At 33.5% G+C, this 23,404-nt stretch overlaps 3 protein-coding genes across 4 annotated transcripts; 2 read left to right on the forward strand and 1 right to left on the reverse strand.

Annotated features, from left to right (window-relative positions):
- Nucleotides 1-4,356: 4,356 nt before the first annotated feature.
- On the reverse strand, nucleotides 4,357-6,254 carry LOC123007324 (integumentary mucin C.1-like). The gene is made up of 3 exons (XM_044402557.1): nucleotides 6,023-6,254; nucleotides 5,807-5,962; nucleotides 4,357-5,237 (listed from the first exon to the last, which is right to left on the reverse strand). The coding sequence occupies exons 1-3, from the start codon at nucleotides 6,081-6,083 to the stop codon at nucleotides 4,888-4,890; spliced, it is 567 nt and encodes a 188-aa protein (XP_044258492.1). The 5' UTR covers nucleotides 6,084-6,254; the 3' UTR covers nucleotides 4,357-4,887.
- A 77-nt stretch (nucleotides 6,255-6,331) lies between these two features.
- LOC123007322 (zinc finger C4H2 domain-containing protein) lies at nucleotides 6,332-7,773 on the forward strand. 2 transcript variants are annotated; one of them, XM_044402556.1, is made up of 5 exons: nucleotides 6,332-6,609; nucleotides 6,669-6,840; nucleotides 6,893-7,071; nucleotides 7,119-7,355; nucleotides 7,453-7,773. In XM_044402556.1, exons 1-5 carry the CDS (start codon nucleotides 6,548-6,550, stop codon nucleotides 7,583-7,585), a joined length of 783 nt encoding a protein of 260 aa, XP_044258491.1. In that variant the 5' UTR covers nucleotides 6,332-6,547; the 3' UTR covers nucleotides 7,586-7,773. The 2 variants fall into 2 exon arrangements, with proteins under 2 accessions (XP_044258491.1, XP_044258490.1); XM_044402555.1 differs by having other exon boundaries at nucleotides 6,340-6,609; nucleotides 7,119-7,373.
- Nucleotides 7,774-7,979: 206 nt separating this feature from the next.
- LOC123007321 (exostosin-2) lies at nucleotides 7,980-12,192 on the forward strand. Its single transcript, XM_044402554.1, has 5 exons — nucleotides 7,980-8,680; nucleotides 10,199-10,402; nucleotides 10,451-11,178; nucleotides 11,227-11,666; nucleotides 11,715-12,192. Exons 1-5 carry the CDS (start codon nucleotides 8,148-8,150, stop codon nucleotides 11,934-11,936), a joined length of 2,127 nt encoding a protein of 708 aa, XP_044258489.1. The 5' UTR covers nucleotides 7,980-8,147; the 3' UTR covers nucleotides 11,937-12,192.
- Nucleotides 12,193-23,404: the final 11,212 nt, after the last annotated feature.

Consider the following 23,404-nt stretch of genomic DNA (forward strand, 5'->3'; position numbering starts at 1 on the left):
TGCCACAAATTGGATTCGTAGCAGAAAGGGAGTAGAAACGACGCTATGCACGGACTTTTGCGGTCAAAGCACGTGAACGCGACGGTTCTTGCTTGTCTTGCGGATTCATAACCGACTTTATTAAACCGTTTTCAAGAAAGAACAAGCTTACGAATTATGGAAACAAAAGCACCGCTAAAACTGAGGTTTTTCAATGGTGAGATCAATGTCAAATTCAAATTTTCTTTTTGTGAAATGGTGGAGGCGCCGGGCAAGTAAATTTAATGAGTTTAAACATTAATTTAGAAAACATCTACATTTTATATTTTTTAAAATTTAAAGTAGTATCAAGAAATAAACGCCAAAAAATCGTTGCGGCTATTGGCAGTCTTTATTTTAGCAACTAATCGTAACGTTGGTCACGTGTTGTCGCGCCGGTAAAGCCACTGTCGAAGCTCCTCCTGAATTATGCATTTAAGATGTGAACAATTTTACACCAACGTACACTTTGGACAACCGCTAAGGTTTGAAAATGATGAATGCAAAGTTCCGCTTCTAGTGTCTTCTTTCCAGTGATGATTTTCCTGTCTTTAAGTTAAAAATAGATAAATAGAGTAGCAACAAGTTTGCTAAAAATGCTAAGTTTATAATAGCAGATGTTGTAATCAATAAGCGTTGAAAGTTCTCTCGAGAGTACGGAAAAGTTAGGCAAAGTGTCGTTAATATTCTTATGGTCCATTACGTATATAAGTTTGGGGTATAGAACCAAATAGACATCGTAATTTTTAATTGGTGTTATGAAGGCACCTAATGAGACTAATTTGAAACGACCGCTTAAGCTCTAAATACCAGTCATTTTTAAAGTATTAAATTGAATGGCAAGAAGCAAACTTGGAGTTATCAAAGAGAGAAAATATTTACTTTAATGCACTGACGTCAACTTCGCAAAGATCGACTTAAAATACTAATTAATTAAGATAAATATTTACAAATAATTTACGGTAATTTTGGGTAAAAGTATTTTAAGTTAAAAGCTTCTTTTTATAACTTAACTTTTTTAATTAAGAAAAAAATGTGACACAATCAGAACAATCCAATCCTTTAGGTTAAAACAAAAAATCTGTAGATTCCGTTCTAACTGTTCTCCAGAATTTCAGCAACCCTAACTTCTTCCGTTTCCGTCGTGAAACTTTCACAGAACTGTCACCCGCAGAGCTTTCCACGCTCCGATTCGTACTTCAAATACACAAGCCAGTGCAGACATCTGCCGAAGCTAACCATAATTAAACTTACAAGTGTTACACCCCTCTATGATGTAGGCGAGATACCACAACAAGAATGAATCCACTATATACGGCGTCGCAAAAAGTTTGGATACTGTTAAATATTAAAAATACTGTTCATCAAAACTTATTGAAATTTGGTACATATACACTGTGTCAATTTTAAAACTTGCAATCGGCAATTTCTCTCAACTGAAAAAGTTATTAATAATCACTCAAAACCGTTTTGGTGGTTCCTAGAGGGAATTAAAATGACATGATAAGTGACACACCTCCACCCACCCTTGAATATAGTAAAAAAAATGAAAATTTAACGTCTTCGTTTTTGAATAATTGGAAAAATAACTTTACCAAATAGGCTGTTGTATGACATTTTTGAAAAGCGCTTGTTATGGGCTTTCCAACGATGTATCGCAAGTAGGGTCGTGCCATTTAAAATTTTCAACTTAAGGTGGCTGTGGCTTGAAGGGTGGGTGGAGGAGCGTCACTTACCATGCCATTTTGATTCCCCCTAAAAACTATCGAAACGATTTTGAGTGATTCTCAATAACTTTTTTAGTTCTAGAGATATTGGCAATTGCAAGTTTTAAAATTGACACCCTGTATGCTTAAAAGTATTTAAATTCCACCGCCTCAGATATTTATTAAACTTCTTTCAAAATTGCCATAGCCGCATGATTTACATTTAAAAAAATACAAGTTTATCTTATTACGGCTAAACCAATAACTGAAAAAAAATGTTAACTACATTATTAAATTCCTCGTAAAAAACTGCCTGGATAATGTATATATTTCAAAACCGTATCTTCTATAATAACGAAGATGTGATTTTTTTTAGATTTCGCCAAAATGTCAACTTTTGTCTGTAAGTCGAAAACAAAAGACGATAGCGGGATGCAGTTTTAACCAATATTATTTTCTCAAAAAATGAGCCCCAGAATGTATCACTTGTTTTTAGCTAAACATCTTAGTTTCGGAGATTCTCTATTCGGACATCCAAAATGCAGTACCCTGTACATACACAATATAATGGCTATTATTCACTTAAGTGATTAAAAAACTCGTCTACGACTCTTTTTTAAATCGTTACTTTTACTTTCGTGAATAATAGCCATCATTACACCTATGCCCGTTAAATAAACAATGTAGACACAAGTATTAACTTTTGATATATTTTTTATATACTAGAAGTTTTAAATTTTGTAATGGTCTTTTGATTCTGGACACGTTCTTTTAATTTGGTATAAAAGTTTTTCAATTTGCCGGAGTGTTTTTAATGTGGTTATTTCTTAAACAAATGAATAAATGCGAAGTTTGTTGGCGAAACGGTCTTGATTGGTTTGACGTTAATGATGGCATCTCTTGGTTGGGTAATTTCGTCTGAGCTTCGTTGTGACAGCAATAAAAGAGAGTCTTGAGCACCACCAATAACTGCTTCGATGTCTTGTCTCATTTCGTGGCTCACTAACGCCGCTGTTTACATCTATCTTGGCATGAAAATCATTTGCATACATTAATGCAATTAAAGCTCGACAGATTTCGAAGAGGACTCAAAGAAACAACACAAGTGTTTCGTGCTTGGATGGTGTGTTTGAATACCAAATGGGGCTACAAACCATTACCATGACGACGTGCTTTATCAATTGAACAAAACTATTTTAATATTACAATCGCTCAAGAAGCCGCCCTTAGAGATACCACTCAAACGTCAATAGACTTTAATTCGGTGGTAAATTTTGTCGATGTAAGTAGATATTTATAGAAGATATGTTATGGTTCTAGTTGCAAAACGACCAATATAAGTTTCGTCATCAAGAAGCTGGGTTGTAAAGTTGCTGTTGCGGCGTTTATAAATTTGATAAATAACCAAGTGCCGTCTATCCGGTTTTATTTTCATCGACGGACGTTAATACAGCTTGACTGCAAGTAAAGTGTAAAAGTAGACACGTATCCGGGGTACTTATAATGATAATGATTAATTTTGTGTCAAAACTTGTTCGAGTTATAAATCTTTGAGTAGCTGCAGAAGTTGACGCGTACTTCCAGCCTTGGAAATTATCTCTTCACGTTATCCGTTCTAGTTATTTAGGCCACAGTAATCCAAAAAGCTCCGATAGAAGAAGCAACTTTTGTCCTTTAATCAGTCTGCTTTGATTAACGACTTCATGCTGCGAAAGTCATTATACGTTTTCGTAAATTACGCAATTTTCGCTTCATGATGACGAACTTTATCTGCTTACAAGCTTCTCTCTTTCCCCCTTTAATTTTCTTTGTTACTGGACCAAGACTTTAATTACTAAATACAAACACAATGTACAAAAAAACTGTAAAATTGTTAATTCAAAGGAAAACACACTAAATAATAACGAAATTTTATGTAACATTTACATGATTTCCATAATATTCAATTGCGACAGAGAGTGAAAAAGTTGTTACAACTCCGTTCCGTTCGCTGTGAATTTATGACAAAACTAAATGAAATTATTGTACCTTCTCAAACTTATAATATATCTCGTCGAAATGCGACCAAAGTTAATTAAACTTTACATCTCCATCTGATAATTAGACGTTAGAAAAGTGACATTCCCCTTTAATTACCAGAGAGACAACAGTTCGTACCCTGTGTTATTAAAAACGGAAAAACTGAAAAGAGATGTCGCCAAAAATGAGAATACAACCCCATTGCGTTTTATCATGCGGAAAGTCGACTTTGGCGGATTTCCTTCTTGGAGACGACCGTTTCCGTCAGAACATCAAATTCACCTTTGTTCATTTCGAATTGTTTTCGGTCTCGTCGGTTCGTTTTATGCGGCGGAAATGGGGAAAAAATTATTGATAAATTTAGCAATTTGCCCGCGTGCTTTTCAAGAGCCCGAAAATGCCGAAGGTTTTGGTGAAAAAGCCGTCCAACAAACCGCGCTGTCAGTCAACTCCAAGAAAAACTACACTCGACTTGTAATCAATCATGACTCCCCCTGATCGCTAAACTGATCTTAGTCTAGTACATCCTCGCTTCAGCTAATGATTTGAGATAAGTACATCGATCCTCAGGGGCACTTTTTCCATTAAAAGGTTTATCGATTAAAAAATTAGATAAGTAAACAAACTTTATTTGAGAAAAGCCTGATAATATACGTAATGTACAACATGAAGAACGTTGCTATCTGAAATTAAGTGCACCAAATTAAAACACTGTGTACTATACTTCAAAAACTAGTCTATGCGTTTATCTACACTGATATAATTTACTCTGACCTAGGGGGCACAACCTTTGCAAAAATATCACTTTCACTTAAACAATAACATGGCGCGCCCCTAACATGTTGACAAAATATATGTATTCAACTAGACCTTACGACTAGCGCACCCTCATTAATTCAATTGAGTAATTTTAAAACTACTCTATTAAGAGCACTTTTATCGGACAGAATTAAAATCTTGAGTTGCACTATTTTTTGATCCACGAAAACAATTAAATGAACGCAACAGAAAGAAAAAAAAAACATTTATCTAAAGTTTCGAAAAAAATGAGTTCAGAAATAAACTAAGAGAGTACATAAAATTCGATTTTATCACATAAAACAATAGAAACATTTTTTTAATTATCTTCTTCATAAAACTCTAGTTACAGAGTATGATAGTTAAGCTCGGTGCGTGCTTTATAAAATTTGAAAGCGACAAACCCTATGGCCATTAACCCGGATGCTAACACAATTCCACCAACGAAACTTGGACCATCAAATTTCCGGTTATTTGCTGGAGAAGGAGCTGCTGTTGTTACTGGCGATTTTGTTGTTGGGGTTGCTTTTGTTGTAGTTGAGGAAGGTGATGGCGTGGGAGTACTTGTTTTTGTTGTTGTTTTTGCAGTAGTGGTTGAAGTTGTGGAAACAGTTGTTGATGTAGTTGGCTTTGATGTTGTAGTTGGTGTCGGAACAGTAGTAGTTGTAGTTGTCGATGTCGTTGTCGCATTTGTAGCTGCATAACAAATACCATAATTAGTCACAGCTAAACAAATAACAAATGTTATCTAATCAACTGTTTTACTGTACCAAACAAGAAACAATTTCCTGTAAAGTCGATGAATTCAAGAAAATTAATCGCTTCTGCGAAGTCACTAAAAAACCTTTTTTTTACCCCTAATACATAATTATTACGTCATGTAACAATAAAAATATAAACTTAGGTTAGAGGTCACTGTTCCAAATTAACATTATAAAAGATAAATGCAGTTCACAGTAGTTTATTATGTTATTGCGTTATTAACATATTCAAGGTCTTTAATGTTTTATATAAGATCTGGTTTTATTGTTATCTACAACAACTAAAAATTAAATTTCAATAAACAACACAAGAAACAAAGATAGTAACTGTATCAAAAAAACATATTACTCATATTATATGACCCTGAAAATAATATATCATTAACCCTGCATAAGATATTGAGTAAACTTTCTATAAGACTCTATTCCAGGAAGAGACAAAAATAGTTTTTAATCTAATTGAGAATATGAGTGGCACAACTTTATTTAAATTTTTGTACTTACTTGTAGGGGTTACTGGAGTTGTTGAAGTTGTAGTTGAGTTAGGAGGTGGTGTAGGTGTTGAATGATTTCCTGAAGGACCTGGTGGAATTTCAGTGACTGGAGGAATTGGATCTGTCTGATTGTTGATTACAATAGAACTGTTAGTGGTCGCTTTGCCTGTAATTTATAAAACCACTTGAAGAAACATAGAAATACAAGAAAAAGCCAATAAATTACCATGACTTTGTCCATGACATACGCTAATAATTACGAATAATGTAATGAGTTGATTCTTCATTATTCTTCTTTAAAAACTAATTGAGAAATTAGACAGTTTTCTTACTGACTGACAGAACAATTCGTTAGAACCGTTGATATACAGCAAAACTAAATATTCGACAAAACACCAACAATTTTTTGAGAACCTGAACAAATCGCTTTATGTCAAATTCTGGTTCTGTTCTGAGTACTAAACCACTAAACGCAGGTCACACGCATGACGTAAAATCACTAAAAGTAAAAGTAACTAAACTACATTTTTTTATTCTCACTTAGCAGTTTTAAATAAAAAGACAATAATAAAACTTGTACATTAGATCTGCATTTCTGCTACTTATATTAATCTAGTTTTTTTTTTAATAAGTTGGATAATAAAGTACGATTGTGTCCTGTCGTTAGCAAAATGGCTTCCACAAGGGGTTGAGAAAACAACCAGAATCTAAAAGTAAACAATAATTATAGAATTAGAATTCTGTAGTGAAAATGACTTCTACAACCGATGAACGTTCAGTTTATGCTAAATTAGAAGCCGTCAAAGAGATTCGGTATGTTTTTCACCGCAAATTATATACTGTTTATCTAAAAAATCAATAATGTCTTTCAGGGCTAAAACAATACAACTCGAGAAAATAAAAAATCGTCTTATACTTGAAATTGAGTCTCAAGATCAAGAGGAGAAATGTCTTTCAGAATACAAACAAGAAATGGAATTGTTATTACAAGAAAAAATGTCACATGTCGAAGAATTGAGGCAGATACATGCAGATATAAATGCTGTTAGTCACAATTTTTTTTGAAAAAAGTGTTTTCAAATCGATGAAATTTCAGATGGAAGGAGTAATTAAGCAGTCAGAAGAGAGCAGGACTAGGTCTTTAAATTATGCTGTTAGATTACATGAGGATTATGTCCCACTTAAGAATGAAATAGACAGATTAAGAAGGGAATGTTTAGGTTTAGATCCTCTGCCTGAGCTTCACGAAGAGGAAGGCTCAGCTATAACACCAGAGTATGATTTCATTTACCTCAAATTACAAATTTAATACAAAATTCTAGGCGATTTTCTCAGCTTTACAATTCAAACAAAACCCAATCACAAAGTTACAACAAATCTAGTGATTGGACTAGACCAATAGCCCCCAATGAAAGTTCAACTAGCTCCTTGGCACCTCCTTTACCACCAACATTTTTACCGCCACCAAATCCCCTACGTTTAGTCACAAACAAACCAGAACCTGGACGCCCTGGAAGCTTGGCTCCTTCGCCTCACACAGGACCCACTCCTACATTCAGGTCGGACATTAATCTGAGGTGCTCTAAATTCTCTACTAGGCTTCTAGTTATTTATAAAATGGGATGATTTTTTATGCTTTATAATTTGTTTTTATAGGCAACAACCACCTCCTATGAAGTCGTGTTTGAGCTGCCATCAACAGATTCACAGAAATGCACCAATTTGCCCTTTGTGCAAGGCAAAATCTAGGTCTAGGAATCCAAAAAAACCAAAAAAGAAAGATCATTAGAGATTTAGCTGCAGTTTATTTTGTGTGTTGTAGAGATGAGTAGTAGAGTAGGCGTAATAAGTGTTTTATGTTGCAGGATTATTTCAATTTTTAATTACTGTAAAGAAAAAACTTCTGGTAACTGTTTTTCTTGGAATAATGACTATTTTTAAGATTATTGATTACAATAAAAGTACTTTGTTGTGTAACAATTTAATTTAATTACAATGTATTGTATGTAATAAGTTTTTATATAAAAAAATAATGGGCTTTTAATAAGTTTTTTAATAAAAAAAGTTAAATGTTTGAAAGGTAGAAATCTGTAATAATGTAGCTCTTTTACTTGTCAAGAGATGTCATCTATTTTACGTAGGGGTTTTCGTTTGTAAATATTGCAATCTTGAGTAGATCAATTGTTTTTTTATGCGCCTAACCTCGAAATAATGTTTATTAGTGAAACGTCAAAGTTGTGTTAAACATGACTTAAAATAACGCGAGTGTAGCGAAATCTCAAAGTAAATAAATTGTGCCATGTATTTGACGAGGGGCCGCATCAAACTAAAGTGCTAATCTTTACTCTAAAATGACTATACATACAAAAATCCCAATATCAAAAGTGTACAACTACACCCACAATACTTCTTTATACAAAAATTTCTTTTTTCTTGTGTTTATTGTACTAATCATAACTACTTTCGCCGTTTTACCGAGACTACGTATTAATATTGGTGATGAGTCATCAAATTTTAAGAAGATCACTTTGACAAATATAAGAAACTTGCCGGAATTTAGGTTGATAAGTAATAGTGTCTCTTTGCCAAGAAATTCAGAATGCACCCACTGGGACTGTTTCAACATATACAAATGTGGGCGCACGGGTCATGACAGGATAGCCGTTTACGTTTACCCACCGAAAAAATACGTAGATGAGCAAGGATTCCCTGCAACTGAACTCATGTCAAAGGAATATTTAGCTTTACTCCAGGCTGTGGTCAATTCCAAATACTACACTGTTAATCCGCACGAAGCGTGCATTTTCATTCCATCCATAGATACCTTGAATCAGGAAAGACTTAGGCCAAATCTCACCTCAAAGGCTTTAAGCAGTTTGCCTTTGTAAGTACTTTATTCCCAACAAGATAAATGTAATTACTTTATTTATTTGTAAATAGTACTTTGCACATAACTTTTTTAACGATTACCGACTTTAATGTCGCAAAACAACCTTGTCTTTATTCTAATTATACGGCAAGCTTTTTATTAAGTGACTTCAACAAGGCACTAAATTCAAGTTCAACAACAGAGCAATTGAGCTGTTTAATTAGGTTTATTACTGTTTTACATGTTTTATTGCAAGAAGAGGCGCCAGGATTTGGCAATCATTACATTAAGAAGTGATTTATTGGTTTGTTCAAATCGTATTATTCGTTTTAATTTACTTTACAAATTCTTTGGTAAATATTTAACCATGCAGTAGGGACGGTTATCGCGTGATGAAAATGTTCTTTGTGTTACTGTTCTTAGAAGGGGTTTGCATGAGTCTATTTTTAAAATCTCATGCTAGGACACATTATTTTCTCAAGTCTTATAAAATTTGATATACATAATATCCGTTGTTGCGATTATGCAGTTTTGTTATAAAATGCTTTTTGCAGAAAGTTTCACGTTCGACAAAAAGAAAATTATTTAAGCTCATATTAAATTAAATTAACCAGGAATTTGATGGTAATTTCTGACCGATTATTTTTCAACGTGACACAGATTTCCTTGATAATATTATTTCTTACTATTGCCACTTTGATAATATTTAACCTTCACTTTAATTTTAACTGCAGGGAGTTATCGGTAACAATTCATAGATTAGAAAATTTGTTTAGGAAGATATAAATTTGGATTTTTATAGGTTTTATTTAATTTTTTTTAGGAAATCAACATACTTGTGATAATGGATTTAAATCGCAGAAAATACTTTATTACGTACATTTTATCTATATTTAATATGGTTTCATATAAAAATGTATATTTGTCGTCAAAAAAATTTCATTTCTAAATAAGTGCTTTACTTTACTTAATGCGATTTGGGTCTTTTCAGTAAATTAATCACTGTGCTATGAGTCAAACTCGAATTGATATGTTAACTTAAATGTTTGTACAATTTCTTTGATTAAATATTTTGTTTGTATGCAGTGTTTTGCAACCTTGAAACTTAATATTGAGGGTCACATTACATTACCTCGTAAGTGAAAAATGACAGTTTTTAGTGATTCGCCAAAAACCAAGCTAAAACGATATTAGCTCAGTTTGTTAATAGCATAAGATAGTAATCTTTTATTTTTTATAATATTTAATTAGGCATTGTTATTCAAATTATTACTTGTAATAAAAGTTAATAAATTTACATTTTGAAGTATAAAAAGAAAACTGCGAAAATCCAGATTACGAGGTATTGCTCTTGATATTCCTCCTTACAAATTCTTTGTGTATTTGAACTATGAAAAACATTTGGGTGTACAGTATTTGTATTGTTTTCCATTGATGTCAGTAGCACTGACATGTCGATATCACTATCCCAATTTGATCGATGTTTCCTCTCGGTCTTTTATTATGACATCCGTTTTCCAAGGTTTTTTTTAGCTGGAATAATGGAGAGAACCATCTCATTTTTAATATGATAGCTGGAAATGCTCCAGATTTTTCTTCAGTTGTTGATTTAACAACAGGAAAGGCTTTGATAGCTGGAGCTGATTTCAATAGATACTCATTTAGGACAAATTTTGATATTTCAATACCGTTATTTAATCCAATTGCTCAAATGGTGGAAAAAAATCATCATCGAAGGTAGCTAAAGTTTTATTTGTTATTTGTATTATAACTGATTTTTTTTAGGTCGTGGTTAGTCACTTGTTCCCAACTCAATGTCGATGTTAACTACTTGGGAGTTCTTCATAAATTGTCATTGCGCTACAGCGACTCGCTTTTAATTCTCGACGCCTGCCATAGACATAATTACACAAAACGTTGCAGGGAAAATTCAAACGAAATTGTGAATTATCCTGCAATTTTACAAAATAGCACATTTTGTCTCGTTTTTCGAGGCGAGCGAATAGGCCAATTTGCTTTATTAGAAGCATTGGCTGCCAATTGTATTCCCGTTATTGTAATGGACGGGGCAGTGTTGCCATTTAGTAATGTGATAGATTGGAAACGAGCCGCCGTTTTCATCATGGAAAATTATTTACACACTTTAATGGACGTATTGACGAAGATTTCTCCTCAGCGTATTAAACAAATGCAACAGACTGGTCGATTTCTGTACGATTCGTATTTCTCAAGTATTGAGAAAATCGCACTCACAACATTAGATATTATACAAGACCGGGTTTATCCACATTGGTCGAAAATCTATGACGATTGGAATCTTCGACCAGAGGAGAAAAATACAAATCCGCTTTTTTTGCCGTTGACGGCACCGAAATCACACGGGTTTACTGCTGTTATTTTAACATATGATAGAATTGATAGTCTTTACACTTTGATCGATAGGTTATCAAGAGTTCCTAGTCTTATGAAAGTTATCGTCGTTTGGAACAACCAAAAGAAAAATCCTCCGCCATGTATGCAAAAATTATTATCAGACAATTTTACTATCTTTTTTTTTTCAGTATCTTCGTTTCCTCAAATACAGAAACCAGTCAAAGTTATTAAAACAAGTGCCAATAAATTATCAAATAGATTTTATCCGTATAATGAGATCGAAACTGAAGCCATTTTGCATATCGATGATGATATCGTAATGTTGACTGCAGACGAAGTCGAGTTTGGTTTTGAAGTTTGGAGGGAATTTCCAGACAGGATTGTAGGCTTTCCCAGTCGTACTCATAGATGGGACAATGTTACCAACAGCTGGAAATATGAATCGGAATGGACTAACGAGATATCAATGGTTCTCACAGGTGCAGCCTTCCTGCACAAATATTGGAGTTTCTTGTATACTACAGCAATGCCAGCAAATATTCGCGAATTGGTAGACGAGCACATGAATTGTGAAGACATTGCCATGAATTTTCTAGTTGCAAATGTTACGAATAAGCCGCCGATTAAGGTAAATAAATAAGTTGCGCTTTTGACTATGGTTATATTTCGGTTTTAGGTTACTCCAAGAAAAAAGTTCAAATGTCCGGAATGTGTCAATAATGAAATGTTGTCGGCCGACGAAGGTCATATGATAGAGAGGTCCCAATGTGTGGATAGATTTGTGAAAGCTTTCGGACGCATGCCTTTAAAATCGGTCGAATTTCGAGCAGATCCTGTATTATTCAAAGATCCATTCCCAGAGAAGTTGAAACGCTTTAACGACATTGGCAGCTTGTAGATTCATTTTTGTAGATAATTTGTAAATATTTCGTAATTTTATCCTTGTACAGATTGGGTAAACCAGGGTTAAATTAATTTTTTATATAAATTTAAAATTTTTTTTTATCCATGTGTATATGTTGTAAATCAGATTATTTTTATTTATGTTGTTTGTAACTTTGCTTTTGTATGCAAAAGATGACTTATGAGGGACTGACTTAGGTTACACTCGCTGTTTTTTACTATTAAAACTATTAAATTATGTGGAAAAACAATGTCGAATTTTATTTCAAACGCATAAAAAATTGTTGCATAATTGGCTAAACATGTGAAGTTATAAATATTTTATTTAATTAGCAGAGGCAGAAATTGCAATTAAAGTCGATGTACCTCTCGTATTACGACACTTTTCGGCACCTTTAAAGGAATCATAAATTATTATGCTGATTATAACTGGACTCAACGAGCATCTGCGCTGATCTGATCCTAATTAATTATTATCTCATGAGAAAAGAGGAAATTTTTTTGACTCAAAATTTGTAAAGTTTTCTTCTTCCACATTATTACAAGCTATCTTAATTTGAGTAAAATGTGCATAAAAAGAGTATCAAATTGGCAGTCCGTTTAAGGCAATAATGGAAAATAGCTTCAAGAGAAGCAGGTAGTTGAAACGGCAAAAAGTCCGGTAAGTCATCGTCCTTCAGCAGTTCACACATCCATCAAGGATTATTGCTGATGTTTCTAGGTAGCACCGAACCAAACAAATCCACCACCAGATGTTAGTTTTATTTATATCCATCAGGTTTGTGGAATCAGCAAGAAACATCGATGATGGTAGCGACGAAAAAATCGATCAGATCAGTTGTGACTCATATAACAGGTTACAATTATTTATGCGACAAATAAAAGTAAACAATGGTAGTGAGTACTGGTCGTACCGAGTCCTTTGACCGCTGGACATTGTTTTGCCGGTACGCATAGTCGTTTCCCGCGAAAAAAGTGGTCTTCACCACCAGGTTGCTACCGCCGAGGATTATCTGTCGCTTATGTCGTAGCAAACGCTACAGAAAAACTACCTTATCTTGCACATTACGAACGACTAATTGGATATTTTAAAGGATTTTTTCAAAGTGGCGAATAAATACGATCTGCGTGATTGAAATTTTAAATGAGGAGACTCGATGGATTGCAAGATGAGACGCGCTTCAACCGCCGAATGCCACCGGCCGAGAAGAATTCTCCCCGTTGATTTGCAAACAAATCTTTCTACTTTTCAGAAAGAATGATGCGAACACATGTTAGAAATTCGGATATTTTTGGGCAGTCGGGTATGGACTTACACTCTATTTCTGAAGAGTTATTTATAACAGTTTGATTATGGAATGTTACTATTTTTGTCACACTTAACTCGAGGTATTAATACTAAAAACAGACTCATTAAAATTTAAGATGCATATTCAAAATAGCTACAAAATTGAATATTTTCTATTTCCCACTAATCCTTTTGGAATTTCTGGCATCTGATTGTGAGTTCCATCATCAAATAGTAGGGTTTGGATTTTTGTTTGTTTGATGTGTAATTCCGCTATCGTTTGGTGTAATTTGGGATGTGCATAGTCGATAAATCTTAGCTGTTGCGGTAATTGCATAATTAATTCTCCAAACTCATTGTATACTATTAATAAACATGGTCATAAACTAGTTGTTGGTGAGGTAAGGCAAGTAAGTAAGGCCATCTATAATTGTAGTATCTGTGGGGACTACGAGTCTCCTTTTGTGGTAAATCGCGACAAGCTGGTTGCGGTAGACGGCCTGGCTCCGACAATAGACTTACTAAATCACCCCCTTTCCATAATTATTAAACTAGTGTCGATTTATTACGTTATTTGTTGGTGCAAGAACCGGCGAGCTTGATTTAATACGCCTTTAAAGCAAACCGCCTTAAAATTGTAATGTTATTCTTCGGTGGGCGATGATGGACGTTTGTGATGACAGCTTATGTCTTTTGATGTACAACAACAGGTATCTTATAGCATTTCAAAGTTGCTACAGCTTCCGAAAGACCATAAGAGGAGTTGTGGACGTAGCTGCAGACTGCTTGGCTCTGCTGTGAGAGAGTTTAGTTGCCCATTATTGCAAATAAAGAGGATTCTACAAGAGATGCGGCGTGCATATCGAAACAGCACATACTTTATTGCCGCGTATCTTGTGAGAACTACCATTGCGTGGAAAAACGAACGATGGGGATTAAATTCTGCAACAATGATCACGGCAACTCACTGCATTCGTTCGAATATGCGATTGCCTCAATGCTTTGCCGGAGTTTTCTGACAACTGCCGTATATGGAAGGTTATTATTTAAACTGATTTTACTAGTTACCCATTTCTTTCGACAACAGAAGTTACGTTTATCTATACTTTATGTAACACCGATTTGCATTTAATAGAGCTTATACTGAATAACATTTCTAATCATAGCTAATACGAGTATAACAATTTTTTTGTAGTTAAATAATAGCTATTTAGTACGCAAAATAGGGTTTTAGGGAACGAATCGTAATTAATGACGAGGTGACGTAGGAGCCGAGTCTTTAATGAGAGGAGTCACCTAAAACCTTTTGCATACACGATTTTTTTGTTAAAGCTCCCAAAACCCGAATTCACACTTCTTACTAATTAAATAAATTTCGTTACCATAGTAACCAATTTTATTTTTTAGTCCGCAAAAACGGTTTTTGGGTACTGAGTACCTAAAATAACCGTCTTGCGTACTTTTTTATTGAGTCCGGAAAAGACTTATTTTAGGGACTCAAATGAGTCCATAAAACAGCTGTTTTCAGGAGCGTATACAAAAAAAAATTAGCTTCATGAAATCATTGGTAAATAGGAGAGTTAATAAAATTTGACAGTTTTTATAACACTACACAACAAATTTTTTTTTTGTGATTGATCTATTGACACGTGTATCAGGGTACATTAACATTCCTAATTACGAATTTGATAAGAAAAATTCTCCATCACGTACAGATTTTAAGTTACAGGAAAATAGTTTTCTCAAATTTTTAAATAGAAATTAATTAAATAGACGACGAAAGAAATTAATTTATTCACTAAACAAGAACAATGTTGAAAGATGTATAAGATTCTAACATAAATCTGTTGTAGATGACTTTTTTGCAAAAGCTGATTTTCTTTTGTAGGTTGTTAACTTCCCTTATCAGGAACCAGCAGCAATCCCCCATCATAGCTGGATCCCATCTCCCTTGGTACCTCTTTTCCATCGTCAATATATCCTGGTGGAACCTTTCCCTTTGCTCGTCACTAACGTCACCCAAATTTGGGTGAAAAAATTTAAATGAGAATGGAGAAAATGAATTTTAAGTATTTCGTTTTTCGGAGATTTTGTCGAACATACTTACATGTGATATCTTAAAATGCCTAACTTTAAAATCTGACGTGCTATGGAATTTTCTTTATCATTTTTGAGTTTAGCACATAGAATTGAACAAAAAATAACTGTTTTCTTCTCAGTCACAAAATGCTTGTTGGCTAGTGTAATTGTTTTTTTATAAATTAGTATTCTTACAAAAAAATTGATTTAATTACGTAACTGTCTTTACGATTTGTTACAAAACCAGGCTATCTATTGTTTTCAAGCAAAAATTGAAAACGTTGAAAACATTATGTGCACTTTTCATACCATTGTCTTGCTAGTCTATTAGTAGCCTTTATTTGAGAGCATTATAAGGCAAATATTATTCTACAGCATTAGGGGTTTTTGCCAGGACACTTTACTTGTTTCTCAGGATATTGTATACAGGGTGCGCCAGAACTCGCGCCCCAGAGAAAATTTTCAAGTAAGGTAAGATACCAGGAACATGAAAAAAGTGTTTAAAAATTTCTATCTGTTAAAAAAGTTTGCCATTTATTTTTTGACATTTGACATTTTTTTATATCTATATAATGATACTGATGATCTTGTATATGTTTTTTTAGAATTATTTAGTAAATGGACAAAAATTTTGCTAATAAAAGCCACAAATAACATTGAACAGAGTTACAATTTAGGATACAGCTTCCTTGTTTCCTTTTTTAATAGCCTATAGCAAAAAAAACTTAGAAAAGTATTTTTTCAACAGAAATAATTAAGTCAAAGTGCAAACTTTAAACCCTCATAACTTCGAAATTTTTATAGATAAAATTTTTTTAACATTTTTTTCATGTTGACTTCTACTCGTCGTGTAAAACTAACGATTATTTTCTTAGCATCCTAACAGAAAACAAGTTTTTCCACCCTAATTTCAGAAAGGAAAGTGGCCAATTATATACCTCACAGGGAGGTACAATTTTTTTTAAATATTACTTACTTCATCTTTTAAAATTACAATAAAAATATAGTATCTAATCTCTCAGCGAAGTAAAAATTTCAACTCGTTTGTAGAAACTGGAAAACATGTTGCTAGATTTAATGGTGAAACTGAGATATCAAGGGAGATTGTTAGTTTTAAAGTTTTTCTTGCTGGATCGTAGAAAAATTGTATGTATGTATGTACCTATTCACTGGAGGAAAGTGTCTTCCTTCATGGGAGGTTACAGTAACTTCGACCGCTTGTGGGAGGAAAAGATACTTACACTTTCCTCCCTTGTAATGTAAATAACTATTACAACTTATGAGGTTATTTTACCTAATGCGCCCCAACTCTAATACAGTTGGAGACAGAATACTTTGGTCGTCACTTTTCTGACACTTCAATGTGATTCAAGCTTTAATGAATGACAATTTCAAATTAATGACAGCTATTATATCTTATTTCTATCAAAAATATGTACAACTTGTCAACTATGATTGACAGTAGCTAAAAATAAGGTTAACAGTCCTAAAGCATGCTTTACAATTTAATGTCACTCAAGTGACATTGACGACCAAAGTATTTTGTCTCCAACTGTACAATGGAAAAAATATATAAAAATCGTAATTTTACACTAAAATATCGATTTATAACTTTTTGCTCTTTTTGATTTTCTTGTAAAGAAAAATTACAGAAAAAGCCATAATACGTGTGCATACATCCGATGCATAAATTCACAGCAATTTGACAAAAATTGACACAGGCTTAGTCGTTGACCCAGGCTTAGTCGTTACTTGACTCTTTTGGTTTTGGAGTTACAAAGAGTCGAAGTTTTAGATTTTGACTTAGTTAAAAAATTCCAGATTTCACATGACATGTTTGGTAATAATAACATTTCATTGTCTGAATCAAGAGAAAAGCGACTTTTTCTTCCTTCATATATGCTACTGATGTAGTGGCTTATAGAGATTTATTTACGAAATTATCGCAAAAAATTATACATTATGTAATTAGTTTTCGAAGTATAAGCTGCTTTACATTTTAATTTTGTACATACGTAAATTAAAATAGAAAACAGAGATTAAAACATACAAATAAGGGAACGAAGCATATGGCCTCACTCGGGAGACGTGATTTCTTAGGTACTATTTTATTATTGTAATTTTTTTAACCATGATCGAGTGGTGTTTTTTATTAAAAATAAAACACCAAAACTGTTTAGAAAAATATGCAGCACTGTGTTTTTAAAAATGTTTAATACTTTGAGTTTTTATTCTAAATATTACCGTATGCCTACTGTAAAGTTAAATGCCATAATCCAAACCATTTTCCATATTAGTCGACGTATATTTATGAATGTAAATGAGCGGTTGTTTTTATTTACACATTAATTCATGAATGATTAAGTCGTAGGCGCCAAAATATTTGTATTTTCAAGGAAAAATAAGTCGTCGACCAATTCTCCTTTCTTTCACTTACTCGTATCTTTTCATAATGTGTATGGGTTTCTCCATGATCTCGACAGAATAAATCCATTAAATCAATACTAATTTAATAGATAAGTGCGTGTAATTGCAAAATATAAATAAGAACGTGTCTAATAAATATCCGTAGTTAAACAATGCACGTGGAATAGCTGAGGCTAATGGTGGTGGTGTAATGTCGCAACCGTGAGGCTACAAAGAGCCTCACCGCGCGTTAATCTAATGGCGATAGAACCCACGCGGGTTGATCCTTACAATCCATTAATTATCCAATTTGCATATTAACATATATCGCACAAGATGAAGTAAAGCAGGCAAACCATGAAAGGACAAGCGGCTTGTTCCTCGTGTTCTGACCAAATGAGGCATCGCCAAGCGCGCTCTTCGCTTGTCGATACGCCGTGCGGACATCATTATTGACAGTTACCTGCCGAAGAGAATTTTACTAGTTTATTTCTTATGTCAATCGATCCTCGCCTGTGGTATTCTCTTCCACTCTGTCGCACCGCTAACTGCCACCGATACGATTTCGAGGAAAATCAGCCGCAAGAAATGATTTGTCCGATAACATACGCGAACAGAAACTTTAACGCCGAACAAGACGACATTTAAATACAGACTACACGTAAATTCGACACATCCAGATTGCCATCGATGCGATCTCACAACCGGAGGAATGCGTCGGACTTGCACCAAAATTAAAAAGCAAATCTTACAACTCGCATTTGCATGGGTTTAATGCATTGAATTTTTACATGTTTTGACATTATTGCTTCTTCGGACTGCGAAACTGTATCATGATGGATGTTGCTTCTCTTTAACACGGTTTTGCGGGAAAATTAACTCTATATAATCACTTCATCAGAAGAATTTTCTACAACTTTCTGCAATTTGGTATTGCCACTGCTTGTAAAAAAACTGTTTTGTTCAATGCAAATAAATTTAAAATAACAAAATTTGTTTTTTATTAGTACCTATTTTAGTAATAATCATCGATTTGGCTATTGTATTTTCTTTTTTTAATTTTTTGAGGGTTTTAACAAATTTTATATTATCATTTCGTCACATAATCATAAAAAAAAATGTCATACGAAAAAGCTTTTTTTCTGTTGTTTCTAAATACCCGATATCGATAATAATAGTTATTTTTGCTACAAATACCTAAAATACAGTTTTTGTCAACGAATCATTGCTGTTTCTGGACGAGGCGAAGCCGAGTCTGGAAGAGCAGATCAGTCTGAAACACGTTTTAGGTACGTGTTACAAACAACATTTTTTTGTTAAAGCTCCCAAAGATCAAATTCACACTTTTTATTAATTGAAAAAATTTTGCCACCATAGTAGAGTGCTTAACATAATCATTTAACGTACTAATTTATTGAGTCCGAAAAAGACTAATTTTTGGGACTTAGATGAGTTCCTAAAACAGCTGTTTAGACTCATTTTAGGAACTTTTTAGGATGCTTGCTATTTTCGGGAGCGTATAAAAAATCTTTTATAAAATACGTCTATATTTGCTTCAATTTTATGGTTTTGACTTACTAAACTAGGGTATGAGGGATTTAAGGAGGGTGGTTGAAGAGCTATTGTTTACCCATGCGGCCAACTGGCCACTGAATTATTCAGCTGAGCTACATAAACTAACTTTTACTCCAAACAACATATACTATTTTATTCGCAAACGATTCAGATAGAGAATAATTATCAAGTAAATGACCAAAATAATCAGGACGCTTTGCGATGAAATCATAATAAATAAAATAAACTCGTCAGTTTCGGAATTTGGGTTGAGATTTTCGAAAGTGTTGATTGATGTAACTAGTGAATAACTAGTGTTTATAAGTTTATAGTGCAAAATGATGAATGCTTATAATGACGAATGCTGATAATCTACACTGTGCCCCTCCAAAAAATGCTGAAGCAGCCAAAGAGACAAGAAAAAGACAACATTGGTAAATGTCATAGTACCTAAATGTCATGTAAAAGTGAAAAACGCTTAGGCGAAAAAACAGGTTTTTACCCCATGTCTGAAAGGTAAAAATTTTACTTGTGTCATTTAGTAATAAAAGCGTCTGACGTTTGCGGATAAAATAAATCTTTACAATTGAGGTTTCTTTATCTCTAAAGGCCCAAAAAGTTAATTGTTTCTATTGCACCATAAAATTCAAGCAAATACAGGGTGTTCCATTTTTATTGTTACAAATTTAAACAGGTGATAGAATATTCAATTTTAAGACAAAAGTTTCCTATGAACATGTATTGAAAAATGCTACGCAATGGAGTTACATTCCCTCAAATGGCTGCGTTTTTTAATGGTTTTTTTTCCAATATTTCAGAAATCATAGTAGATAAAATTACAAAATTGGGTACAACTGATTACCTTTATGCATCCAAACGAATTTAAAGATAAAATGTTAAAATTTTTACTCAGGGGCGTCCTAAACTGGGGGGATTTAGGGTAAAAAGTACCCTAACTATATTGGCTGTTGGTTCTTGCTACTTTCCGCCACAAAATTCTACATTCCATATTTTTTTACAAAAAAAAGCTATCTTGCGCTTTTTCGATACAACTTCCAGTTTTTGAGTAAAATTAGTTTACAATTTGTTTTACAGACCATAAAGAAGATAAAAACCAAAAATTTAATTCGTTTTACTGTTTAAGACGACCGTGATTAAAAATTTCGACAACTAATCTTTGAATTCGTTCAGGTGTTTAAATGTTATCAGCTGTACCAATTTTTGTAATTTTATCTATTTTTCAATAGTGGGAAAACTCCATTAAAGGGGGTGTAGCTCGCTTACAAAACATTTTTTGATATATGTTCATACGAAACTTTTGTCTTAAAATTGAATATTCTATCACCTGTTTAAATTTGTAACAATAAAAACGGAACACCCTGTATAGACAGAATTTAGACTAAAGTACTAAAGTACTGACAACTTTAGACTACTGAAACACAACATCACCAAAATCATTGAGAGATTGACAATAGGAAAATGGGAATAAATAAAATTATATTGCACTACAATAAATAATATTTGGCTTTGGTCACTTTGTAAAACAGTATAGTCTAAAGTTGTCACTGTCTGTTGTTTATATATTTACAAGTCAGTGCACGATCGTGAGTCAGTGTTTTGAAAATAAAAAGGTTTTCTTTCTACATATTATCATTATGTTACTAGTACTTTTCTCAAATAGGAGTACCTAGTTTTGGCTCTTTGGTATTTGTTTTATTTTTTAATTTCTTAAGAAAAAACCTATGAGCAACTGCATGTAATAAAGCAGTAAAGCACTAATGGTACGTAATTTCAAATAGTCTTTAAACTTGCGTTTAATAATTAAAGAGGTAATTAAAAGGCACTTTGCAAAAGTTTATTTTGTTTATATTTGTTTGTTTGTAAATTAGTTCGCGCCAATGGTTGAATGGTTTTATTTACATGAAGGCGCCTTGTATTTATTGACAAGTATAAGTCTTAAAGCTGTGTGGTCTTATACCTCCTATTAATTCACACAAGTTTGCTAAACTTAAGACAACGATTTTATTAAAAAGAAAATAAAAATTAACCGTTTTTATCCGCAAACGTTAGAAAAATGACCCTTTTATGATTAAATGACACAAGTAAAAGTTTTAACTTTCAGACATTGACTAAAAAAGTCTGTTTTTTAGCCAAATTGTTTTTATTTATACCATGACATTTACCAATGCTGTCTCTTTTGCTGCTTCTTCATTTTCTGCAGAGGTAGGTACATGACTGACATTTGACAATTAAACTTATATTTATTTGTTGTTAAATTTGTTAATTAAGCAATTTGTCTGTATTAGGAAATTTATTAAGTGAACTAAGTGTAATTATCGCTTTGATCTGCTGCCTACCCGTTATTATGCCTCAAATCACTATTTTTCAAAGTAAATAAGTCAAAATGACATAAATATGACAAGAGTAAGAAATGAGGTTATTAATATAAAGGTTGTTTTAGAGTTTACATTATGAAAATGACAGTACTGCCCGAAATTTTAATTCCGCAACTGTACAATGTTGTGTACAAAAATGAGGTTCTTGCTACAAAAACTTTGAAGAAAAAGGAGGTTTATACGGAAAAAAGTAATTTAGCAAAAGATACAAGTAGGTGTATTATGATGATTGGCAATAAATTTTGTGCAATTTATTGAAATGAGTTCAAAGTTGATGTATTTTATAAATTTTTCTTCAGGTTTAGTGTCAAAATTGTTACTTTTTCAACTCGTTCTTCAAAAACGATGCACAAGACACTAATTTAATTGCGTTCTTTCCGAGGTTCTTTCTCATTCATGTTTATTTTGTATTCTTGGCAATTTTTTGCTAAAAATTGAGAATGTTTAGCAAACCTGCATTACAAACTGCGTCTACATTTTAACAGGCTCTTTTTCTGACATATTGCTTGGAAGCTTTCCGTTTCCAAATTTATAAAAACTGTTAGCGGTACCGAATTGGTTTCTTCTTTGGTGTTTCGTCTCTAAATTTTCTTAGACGATTTTTTGTGTTGTTTAATGACATTGTTTTCAAATTAATTCGAAAAATCGGAACGGCCAACTTCCTTTATTAAAATTACCATGAATGAATTTACTACTGGTGCCAACGTTAAGACTGTTTGCATTTCCATTTAAAAAAAAAAACAGACTTTACCTAAGTTTCAATTTTAACACAAATTTAAAAATACTTAACATTTATAAATGGCCCTAAGTTGGTGTTATTAATTATGATCAATAATAGTAGTTATTCTACAGGTGTCATTGTAAAATGATTGCTACTCTGCGGCTACTTTTCGTCCCATTACTTTTATTTATTTCTTCATTAATTATTTAGTCATCTTGATACTTATTCTTATCTAAATAATTAATTTTAATGAAGTAGTGGTAGAAGCACTAGCAATTAACCAACCGTCTAATAGTGAAATAAGCCATGTCTTGGTGGACGAAGAGTGTCACCCAAACAAATGACTTCATTAGAGCCGTCGTTGTTTACAAATTGTCATTCATACATAATAATGAGAGTTAAGTATTCAGCGATCCGCAAGATGCCCGTAAAAAGCAGTACGATTAGCGTTACGCCCAGGCACCATGACGCATTCGGCAATTAATAAAAATGTAAAGCGTATAATGTTGTCCTGTTGAAGCTTCCGGATTTTGTAATATTAGATCTGCTGATGATCTGAAGAATGCTTGACAAAATAAATAAAAACAAGGGTGTATATTTTAAAACGGAATTCCGCGTGTACGCATATAAGACGTCTTTGACAGCGTGCGCCGATCGCCAGAAGGAGGGATTTCGTTCTCCATCTAAGGACAAGTGATCCTTATATGGGAACGGACGCCTCTAAATATGGTATTGGGCAGTCCTAAGTGTGTGTGTTTACTTCCCACTTTTACGCGACGGCCCGCTGCTAAAGTAGCCGTTGGATGGAGGGATACTCGATGCTGGAATGGTACCAACAGCACGTGGAGTTGTCGAAGAGGGTTTCAGGCCGCGTTTCAGGGGGTTCGCCGAAGACGACGGCCTGTAGGTCAAGTTACCTGCTCTTGTACTGGACATACGTCAAATTTTGTCGCCCATTGCAAGTTGTGTGTTAGAAGGAGAAGGGCATTTAGGGGATTTATGAGTTAAGGCGGCTGCGC

The sequence above is a fragment of the Tribolium madens genome, unplaced genomic scaffold, assembly GCF_015345945.1.
Source record: "Tribolium madens isolate multiple individuals breed KSU strain unplaced genomic scaffold, Tmad_KSU_1.1 Scaffold_3;HRSCAF=73;Tcas5.2_LG2, whole genome shotgun sequence".
In the NCBI taxonomy this organism is placed as follows: domain Eukaryota; kingdom Metazoa; phylum Arthropoda; class Insecta; order Coleoptera; family Tenebrionidae; genus Tribolium; species Tribolium madens.

Coding starts and splice junctions, on each gene's coding strand:
- LOC123007324 (XM_044402557.1), bottom strand. CDS start 6,083: ATGAAGAATCAACTCATTACATTATTCGTAATTATTAGCGTATGTCAT. Junction 5,963..6,022: donor ATGTCATGGACAAAGTCATG/GTAATTTATTGG, acceptor TATAAATTACAG/GCAAAGCGACCACTAACAGT. Junction 5,238..5,806: donor AACTCCAGTAACCCCTACAA/GTAAGTACAAAA, acceptor TTTGTTATGCAG/CTACAAATGCGACAACGACA.
- LOC123007322 (XM_044402555.1), top strand. CDS start 6,548: ATGACTTCTACAACCGATGAACGTTCAGTTTATGCTAAATTAGAAGCC. Junction 6,841..6,892: donor TACATGCAGATATAAATGCT/GTTAGTCACAAT, acceptor ATGAAATTTCAG/ATGGAAGGAGTAATTAAGCA. Junction 7,072..7,118: donor GGCTCAGCTATAACACCAGA/GTATGATTTCAT, acceptor ACAAAATTCTAG/GCGATTTTCTCAGCTTTACA.
- LOC123007321 (XM_044402554.1), top strand. CDS start 8,148: ATGACTATACATACAAAAATCCCAATATCAAAAGTGTACAACTACACC. Junction 11,179..11,226: donor AAAGAAAAATCCTCCGCCAT/GTATGCAAAAAT, acceptor TTTTTTTTTCAG/TATCTTCGTTTCCTCAAATA. Junction 11,667..11,714: donor CGAATAAGCCGCCGATTAAG/GTAAATAAATAA, acceptor TTTCGGTTTTAG/GTTACTCCAAGAAAAAAGTT.